The sequence below is a fragment of the Protopterus annectens genome, chromosome 5.part1, assembly GCF_019279795.1.
Source record: "Protopterus annectens isolate FY-2018-M chromosome 5.part1, PAN1.0, whole genome shotgun sequence".
NCBI lineage: Eukaryota > Metazoa > Chordata > Ceratodontiformes > Protopteridae > Protopterus > Protopterus annectens.
The window spans coordinates 116,951,502-116,961,494 of NC_056736.1; the positions used below are offsets into that span (position 1 = coordinate 116,951,502).

Genomic DNA, 9,993 nt, shown 5'->3' on the forward strand with positions numbered 1-9,993 from the left:
TCCTTGTACTGCGGCATCATTCTGGGAGATGGCAGAATGCTACTCAGGGTTAGGGTCCCTGACTGGGCTACAAGATCGGAGAGCTCTTCCATGTCTCTCTTCATGTAGTCCAGGGAGGTACGTCTCAGGTCGTTCACACCAACATGGACAATGACAGAGTCATATTTGTACTTGTTGTGGAGTGACCTGAGTGTGTGGGTTATGTGGCAGATCCTGGCACCCAACAGGCAGCTGACAGTAACCTTCTCCTTGTTTAGTCTGGTGAGTGGGACATCAGTGTGTCTGACTATACAGTCGCCTATGACTAGTGTGTTGGGTATGTTGTTTTGCCTTATTGGCTGTGGTTGAGTGGCACACTGAGTCTGCGGGCTATGTGTCATTTGGGGGGTGGTGGTTGCTTGCATTTCTGCTTTGGAGGTCTCCGTTGCTTGAGCAGATTATTATTGACAGCCTCTGCGAATGTTTTTGTGTTTCTATGTGTGGATTTTGGTGGTGTAGATTTAGTGAGACTATGTGATGAGTGTGGTGTGGTGCAAGTGTTTACCTTCTCTTCTTGACTGTCAAGTTCAGTCTTGATTGGAGAGAGCTTTACCTCCAGTTTGGCTAGATAAGTGCATCTCTCACAGGTTGTAGTGTTGGGTGGTAGGAGGAGAGCATTGTCTGTGTTCATGAGGCAATTTCTACATTGCCCCAAGATGCCCAGATTCATCAGATAGACAGGAGAGAACACTGGGACCTGACCCTTGGACATGCCCAAATAAAAAACTATTTTCCTCTAGATAAGTGAGGAAAGTGAGTACAAGAGCTGTTTTTCTCTAAGCAAGTGAGGAAAGTGTGTACCAAAACTGTTTTTCTGTAGGTAATGAGGAAGGTTGAGTGTTGTAGTAATTAGTAGGTTATTTAGTGCTTACAAGTTCTGAACAAGTGCTGATCACGAATAAGCAAATTCAAGTGCTAAAAGTAAGAATCTGTATCTGGACTAAACTAGTTACAGGAAAGGGGGGAAACAAGTGCAAATGTGAGCTTTTAAATCAGAAAGTTGAGAGAGATGGAAGAACTGCCCAAACGGCCAATAACTACAATTTCTGGGCCAGAACCACTCCTTATGTGGTAGATAGGTTACCTAGTGCTTACCACTCCCACTGATAAGCTAGAAGGCTTCCCTCCAACACAGAAAGCTTGGGGGGGTTCAGAAGCTTACATACAGTCCTGGATACAGCAAATCTGAATCTGGACTACACTAGTTACAGGAATTTTTTTTTTATATATATACTGCGGTGGTGGTGCTGCAGTAGCATTGTCGCCTCACAGTATGATGTTGTCCTGTTTGATTCTCAGCTAGAGTGTCGTCTGTGTGGAGACATGCATGAATGGGCATACCTTCGTTGAAGGTTGTGCATCAGAGCTGGCAACTCGGCACGTAAAAATCTACTGCCAATCATTAGCGGACCAGAGTTCCGCTGTGGCGACCCCTAACCGGGAAAAGCCGAAAGACACAACAACAACAACATATACAGAAAAGTAGCTAAAACAGCAGTCAAAACAATTCAGATGCAGTGCAAGCTAGCACACTTGAGTATGTAGCAATGTTAGACCAAACAGTTTAAAAAATGCAATTAAATTAAAAATGACTAAAAACAATGCAGAAGGAGTCTATTAGGTAGAACGAGGTAAAGAGATGGGACTGGGGGGATGTCCCAGATCAAATCTACATTGGGGGCGGGAAACTGTAAAAACCTCCAAATTTAAACAACAACACAGGAATAGGGAGGGTGGGTATGGGAAAACCAACACCTTCAGCAGAGATCTGAAAAACTATACAGTGAAGCAAAAATAACAGTGAACAACTCTGAAGTCAGCCAGCAATGATATAAAATTAGTCAAACAACAACTACCAGTACACAACTCTGAAGTGCCAGAAAAATATACTCAGATCTGTCTCCAGATAGTTTGAAGAGCACTCTTTCAGGACACAGGAAGGCTCCAGCAATGATATGCAGACTTTTTTTACTAAGAGGGTCTAACTTTATGCAAGTAATCCTTGAGATGGTCAGATAACACACAGGATGTAAAACCAGTTATACCAACTTAAGACACAGAGAAATAGGGGGAGGGGGCAAAAACACCTTCAGCAGAGATCTGAAAAATGATACAGTGAAGCAAAAATAACAGTGCACAACTCTGAAGTCAGCCAGCAATGATATAAAATTAGTCAAACAACAATCAATATATATATATATATATATATATATATATATATATATATATATATACATATATATATATATATATATGCACATATATACATACATATATATATATGTATACATACATATAGAGGCAAAATCTAGAGAGAAATGCATGCAGCTCTAAAAAATATTAAACTAAGTCTGAATGAACTATAAGAAAAAAAATGACAAGAAGACCAACTGATTTTCAAACGTTAATATATTTTCTATTTTATATTGAACATATGCATCTGATTTGCATCACCCTACATTTGCAGCAACTACAATGATCTTATGAAAAGGGGTGATTCTCTAAGATGCTTCTTAAAATAAATATTTCTTCTTTTTTATAAAATAATAAAACTTCAAATAAATATTCTTTACACTAAATATGTTGAAAATTAGAAAATAAAGATTGAATTTTATGGTAACTTTAAAATATACAGGAAGTCTGAAGGGAGTCAAAAGTTGTGTAATAGCAGGTTTCAATAAGGTAAAATATAATCTAAAAACATATTGACTGATTCACATTCTCCTGAATGTACAACATATTAGTATAACATTTCAACAGTGTGCCACTGTTGTGTCACTGTTTCCTTTTTTATTTGACATTTACAAATATTATTATATTGTATATACAAAAATATAGCACATTACCTCTGTCAGAGAAAAAAAAAAGAAAGGCGAGTCTTTTGCTCTTTTACATTTTTTTTCAGTTTTTACAAGAAGTAATTAAAAACATGACTGACTAAATGTTTCCATTGATTTCTAGCTTATAAGTCCAGTTTGAGCTTCATCTGTTATCTTCCTTTAGCACAGGCACCAGTTAAAATGGGAAGAGGAAAAAAGCATATTAATGAAAACAGTAACTGCACTGCAACTCAGAACCAGGAGTGCTAGAATTACACCTTTTTTGCTGCATACAATGTGAGTTGAAAGTTTAAGGCCTCGTTATTTTCTCTCTTTCTGTCTCTCTATTGCTATGTTGGCTTCTCGCAGGTCCTAGGAGGGACTAATGGAACTTTACAGCAAACTGTGTTTGAGCGTTTGCATTGGCATCCAGGTCTTTTGACTCTATCATAGCACACTTGGCACAGTTTAAGGCACCCCTTGGCAGGAAGGTAGCACCACAAACAAGGTAGAAACAGTGATACTGCCCCCATGGCAGAAAAGCGAACACAGCACCGAGACTGGGTGCAGGAACAGGGGTTGTCTGCACAGTTATCCTCATCATCACTTGAGCAGTGATAAAAAAGTCCCTTCACACAGCAGATGCAGGTCCCATATTCCACTGCATTGTCAGCTGAGCACCAGCACCGTTTGTCACATAACCAGCAGGATGGCAGTGTCCTGGGATATGTGCAATCCTTACACTTGCATTTTCCACAGTCTTCACACCTTAATGAATGCTTTCCCATCTGTGTTCTACTAAGGGGTTTTAGCTCCTCCTTTAAGTCTGACTTTGGCTGCACCCGAATTATCTGGTCAGCAAGATGCAGAGGTGGTGAAGTGGAAGGTACCAAGAGGGGAAGCTCTGATGAAGCACTTCCTGTGCTTGTCCGTGTACTGCTCCTTGACCCAGTACTTACAGCACTAGTTGTACGGGCTAAAGGTATCCGAGAAGGTGTTCCAGGTTGAGGATGGCCTCGATGGCCAGCCAATTGGATTTCTGTTTCTGTTAATCCATGCATCCTTTCATTTTTCTGTTGAGTAACTGGGACAGACCCAGGCTTAATTCCAGGTCTCGGTGCCACAGTAGGTCCCTCTGTGTACTCATTCGTGCTGCGGATGGCTCGGATCTGTTCCAAAGACAACACCTGGGTCTGCTGCATTGGTCCATCCCTTGAATCAGAAGTGTCCCAGTGCTGTCTGCCAGTGTCAAGCACAAAATGTAACAGAGCCGGCGAACCATTCCCATGCTGACCTCTCGTCTCCATCTGAACTCTGAAGAGTGCTCACTCCAGCAGGCTTTGAACACATCGGAAATCCTACAAAATAAAAGAAAGTAGCATTCATTATTGGGGCATTTCAAAATAACATATGTACAGTTCAAAAACATGAAGTAAGTTAAGCTTTTTACAAAAAAATGGGAAAAAAATATTAAACTTATTATTTATATAAGCCCTGCCTCACAACTTTCCTCAAATATTAAAACATGATGCATTCACTATGTGTCTGAAATTCTCCAGGTGCAACTAACACTAGGTGAGACTGCAATCCAAATTGTAGCTTGCTACAGATCCCCCACCATGCCCCAAGATTCTCATTTCGCCTTTCTAAACATACTGGCAAATATTAATATACAACCAAATACCCTAATACTGGGTGATTTCTACTACCCTGCCATTAACTGGGAAAACTACTCATGTACCAACACCTTTGCCCAACGGTTCTTGGAATTCATAAATTCCAGTGCCCTGGATCAACTAATTCATAGTCCCACAAGGGGCTCCAATGTCCTAGACGTGGTCATTACCAACATGGGAAATCAATACTCCACACCTATGGCCACCCCTTCGTTGGTCAGGTCAGACCATAAGCTAATCACCTTTAACATCCACATCCCACCCCCACCCCTCAGTAAAGAAACCGCCATAAAAAACTTCTCCAAAGCCAACTTCATGCTACTCAAGTCAGAAGTTACAAACTTCATGACACCCATGCAGACGGGAACTGAAAACTCGACTGCTGAGTCCTACACTAAGGCACTGTATGAGCACATCCACTCAGGCATGAATCGTGCCATCCCAAATAGAACCAAGATGCTTTCCTGCAAAAAAAGGAAGCCAATCTGGTGGTACCCTGCCATAAACAAACTTTACAACAAAAGGAAGAAACTGTTGCAGAAAAGAGGAAAATCACAGGATGCAAAAAACTCCCTTACCAGCCTCAGTAAGAAGCTGAGATCCCTCATAAAATCCTCCAAAGCTAGCTATGAAAATAAAATAAAAATTCCAAAGACAACCACAAGGCATTCTATAACTACGTCAAGAATCTAAATGGCAATGCTCAGATCTGCTCTGACCTACAACAGAATGGCATTAAATATACTGATCACAAGGATATTGCCAATATCCTGGCAGATCGATTCAGTGCCAACTTCTCCCCTCTCTCACACCCTAAAACAGCCCATCTCAATAACGGAAGATTGACAAATTCCGGTAATAAGAGCCACACAGATAAAAAACGCACTCTCCACAGCTAAGAATACAGCATCCATGGGACCAAATGACATCCCGGGCTGTGTACTACATGAACTACAAAATGAACTGGCACCTCACCTAAGTGTCACGTTTAATCATACCCTCACCTCAGGCCTCGTGCCCACTGAGTGGTGCACAGCTACAGTTATCCCACTCTACAAGGAGGGATCCACCTTGGATCCCGGGAACTACCGCCTCATCAGTCTGACGAACGTGATCTGTAAGGCCATGGAACGTATTATCATGAAACTTACAAGCAAAGACATTGGTAACCTTAAAACACTGGACCCCACCCATTTTGGGTTAGTGAAGGGCCGATCTTGTCTCCTGAACCTGACTGACTTCTTCGAATCAGTCTCCAGAACCATGGACGAGGGTAAGGCAGTCCACACAGTCTATCTGGACCTTGCCATGGCCTTTGACACCATCCCCCACTCTGGAATCATAGATAAACTTACAAAGCTGGGCATTAATCCTTACATCACTCAATTGGTTGCCAACTGGCTTACTGACAGAACCCACACTGTAAAAGTAGCTGACTCCAAATCCAGGTCCAGACAAGTGACAAGTGGAGTTCTTCAGGGTTCAGTCATGGGACCTCTCTTGTTTGGCATCTACTTCTCTGAAGTACAGGCCAACACTAAGGGACTCTGGCTAACAAAGTTTGCAGATGACTGCAAACTGGGAGCCATTATTGAATCCCATAATTATGTGGATACTCTACAATAGGGCCTTACAGAAACAGATACTTGGTGCCAGAGCCATGGGCTCAAGCTCAATGCCAAGAAATGTATAGTTATCCCCTTTGGGAAAAAACATGTACCCATAAATTACCACATAGGTGGCAGTACACTAAACACCGAAAGTGTGATAAGAGACTTAGGGACATAGGTGGACAGTGGTCTCACCTTCAATAACCACATCGCCACAATAGTCAGGAAATCCTTCTATGTGGCACACCTCATCACTAAGGGCTTTTCATCCAGAAAAAAGGAGGTCATTGTCCCACTGTACTCATCCCTCATTAGACCCATTATAGAATACAATGCCCCATTTGGTATGTACATCTCAAGACATCTGCAACTGGAAAGGCCACAGAAATTCCTCACTAAAAGAATCACAGGCCTAAAGCAGATGCCCTATGCTGACCACCTTAAAATACTCCAGCTATACTCTGTCAGATATTGTCTACTCCGAGGCGATCTCTGCTTAACATACAAGGCCATGTAGAGCTGTTGGACATGCTACACTTAAAGAAATCCCAATCCCTCAGAGCCACATGCTCCAGGGATCTAAACCTTGTCATCACAATAAAGAAAACATGCTGGAGGGATAGGTTCCTGACCCAGAAACTCCCCAAACTCTGGAATAGACTGCACATACATGTCAAGCAGAGCGCCTCTTTGGCCCTTTTCAAAAGGAACCTTGATGATTGGATGGAATAGGAAATTCACCCCGGGGATCAAGTCAGTCGCCCTGCTAGACAGGGGTCCAGGGAAGTAAATAGTGTGGGAAGAAATAGCCAGGGAATTGTTATGGCTAGGCTTGTATAGGCCCTAGGGTTGATAGCCTAGTACCAACCTATGAACCTATGAAGATTTTCATCATCTCTCACATGGTCTTACCTAAACCTACAACAGACTCCTATAAAAATCACTAAGTTCTACTAGATATACTTGGATTTGTGTGTATAACCATCTGTAAACAGATAAGAGAGATAAACAGGCATCTTGCATTCTTGATGATTCATTTACTCGTCCCACAGTGAGAAAGTAAAAAAAATGTGTAAACTCTAGTCACCAATCCTTGTTCCCTGTGACTTCAAGGAATATTTCAAGTCAGAGCACAGACACACACACACACACACACACACACACACACACACACACACACACACACACACACACACACACAAAGCTTTGCAAACCAGGCAAGTCATAGTATGTATTAAAAACAGAACTGTGACTGTACAAGACACACCAGTCAAACTATACCATAAGGGTTAAGTGTAGCTTACAATAAACACTGATAAGTAAGTCTGCAATACTTGACTGTATTTAGACATGCATTCCCATAATCCCAAAACAAGCAAGGCATTCAGACAAATGTCAATCACCTAAATATCACATACTTATGTAGCAGATGGGGATTTTAAGTGAGAGGTCTGCAACCCTTCCTTTACTTTGTTTTCCTAATTACTGCCAATGTGTGATATCTGTAAGAATCAACAGGTATTTACAAATTTACCGGAAAATCAAATGTCACCCCCCACCCACAATAAGGGATTTAATTTCAAAGCATTTTCAAGATCAACCTTACTGATTCTCACATTTTTAATTACTTTTCCCCTCTCCTGATAGTCCAGAACTAAAACAGAAACAAAAGACTACTTTTCTAAAGTCTAAATGAGAAATTATACAACACTTCCATTAGAAGATTACCAACCAGGGTGCTGTTCTTACAACAGATATAGATATAGATACAGATATAGATATGTTGGTTATAACCGATTTTATGTTGAAAGCATTTTAAGTGCAAGACTCTCCATATTACACAACTAAGAATTTGTGTATAGTTTATCTCATTTGAAAGCCTACAATTAGGTGACAGGAAAATGTATAGTTTGTTGGAAGTCCATGCCTCAAGTTTTAGATAATTTGCAGAACAGAAATTCCCTAGTAATCAAACAGACAATGAACAGAAATATGGAACACATCTATCATATTACAGTGCTCCTAAAATACATATCCATAATCTCAAAATCACATAAATTTGCTCTGCCAGTTAAACATGCCCATTAGGATGGGGACAGGGTGATGGGAGGAGCTGTGCTGCATTCAAAAAACTACCAACTCTCAGAAAATTGTAAACGACTCAAGTGCAGTCTTTCTCAACTCCATGCATACCCCAAGGGGGTGATAAAATCCGTCTGTTTCCATTTAAAGCTCCAACTGCAGCTACGAAGCTCAATTAAAAGGTGCAAACTTCCTAAAATAGCTTTAATTTTCTAGATACTATTTTTTTTTAATTTAGTATCTGTGAAATCAAAATTATTAATGGAAATGTTGCATGTGCTAATTCACCTTTGTGGGTGGCATCTTTGAAATGAAGTTATCACTGGAAATGATCTGTACTTTAATCCACTTATGTTCATAGTAGAGACATGAGAATACTAGGCTAACTCCCTGAAGGGACATTTTTTAGCCTTGCCAATATCATGAGGTCAAAATCAATCCCTGTACTTTGTGTCTGCAAGGTGAAGACCTTAATGATTATGCCAAACCCACCCCTTATATGTTATGCACATATATATATTTATATATATATATATATATATATATATATATATATATATATGTGTGTGTGTGTGTGTGCGTGCATGTGCGTGTTATGTACATACATACATAAAAATACACACACATACACACACACAAAAATGCACACACACACAAACAAACACACACACACACACACCGCACACATTTTTTACAATTGTTTACTTATTTTCATCTCTATAACTGATGAATCCAAGGTTGCAGCATGTAGACTGAGCCAAACCAACATGCAAGAGGAAAATGACCAAAACCAAAATTAGTCATGATAACATTACGTATTAATGTATGTGTAACCAAGACCAAAATAACTTGGCCCAACAGACTATAATTCCCAGGGTACCTGAATACCCCGGAAAAACTGGTTTACTTAACCACTGCAGCCAGTGCTGCAGTTTTTAATTCTTTCATTTTTTTGTTAACTGACTTGTCCATGGACTGCTTTCACCTAAACATACAAAGATACAGAGCAGATGGACATGCTGTGAAACAGTTACAGGAAATAATTGCAAAATAATGTTGTTTAGCACAGCATGACGTCATAGATTGTAAAGAAGCAGAAAGTTGTTGCAGTCCCACTTGGAACCTGCCAAACATCTGCAACTTACAGCAATGGATTAAATGCATCAAGTGCTCCACATAATAAGCATGGGTCCCCTGTCAGCCTTCCATACGCCCCACAATGTGACAGCTGTGCCTCCAGGCCCACCAAGTCCCTAATAATGTATTAAGCTTGAGACTGAAGTACCTAAGAGTAGGAGGTACATCAGTCTAGGAAGCAATGGTACGTTACCATAACATACTTAATTGTACTGGGGGGGTCACTATGTCTGGAAGAAGTAGCAATTGTCAGTTCCCTTACTCACTATTTGCATACTGCTAAACAAATCGCTTAACTAGACAATGATCCCAGGTAACCCTGTAAGGAGGCACTTGCAGCTAATGGATTTACCCAACTTCAAAAAAATAAAACAAAGGAACAGTGTCACAACTTCTTGCACCAAACAATGCATCAATGCATACCCTTTTGAAAAGGACATTAATTTCTCTTTTTACATCCCTTTATTACTCTTTTCAAGTTTGTGGTATGTTCTCATTTATTTCTGTACTAGCAATTTGTTAACAAGAGAAATAGCTCTTTACAGCCCTTTTCTGCTATGACCTTGGCTATAACAGCTATTGAAAATGCAATATCTACAGTGAGTTTAGAGCAGCTAACCACATCGGGAA

General features: G+C 40.5%; 1 protein-coding gene across 1 annotated transcript in view; it reads right to left on the bottom strand.

Annotated features, from left to right (window-relative positions):
- Nucleotides 1-2,430: 2,430 nt before the first annotated feature.
- The window catches only part of SPRY2 (sprouty RTK signaling antagonist 2), a 13,472-nt gene continuing 5,909 nt past the window's right edge, over nucleotides 2,431-9,993 (bottom strand). Inside the window, exon 2 of the mRNA XM_044072920.1 lies at nucleotides 2,431-4,216. Within this exon, the coding sequence (XP_043928855.1) occupies nucleotides 3,209-4,165 (957 nt within the window). The 5' untranslated portion in view covers nucleotides 4,166-4,216 and the 3' untranslated portion in view covers nucleotides 2,431-3,208. The remainder of the gene's footprint in view (nucleotides 4,217-9,993) is intronic.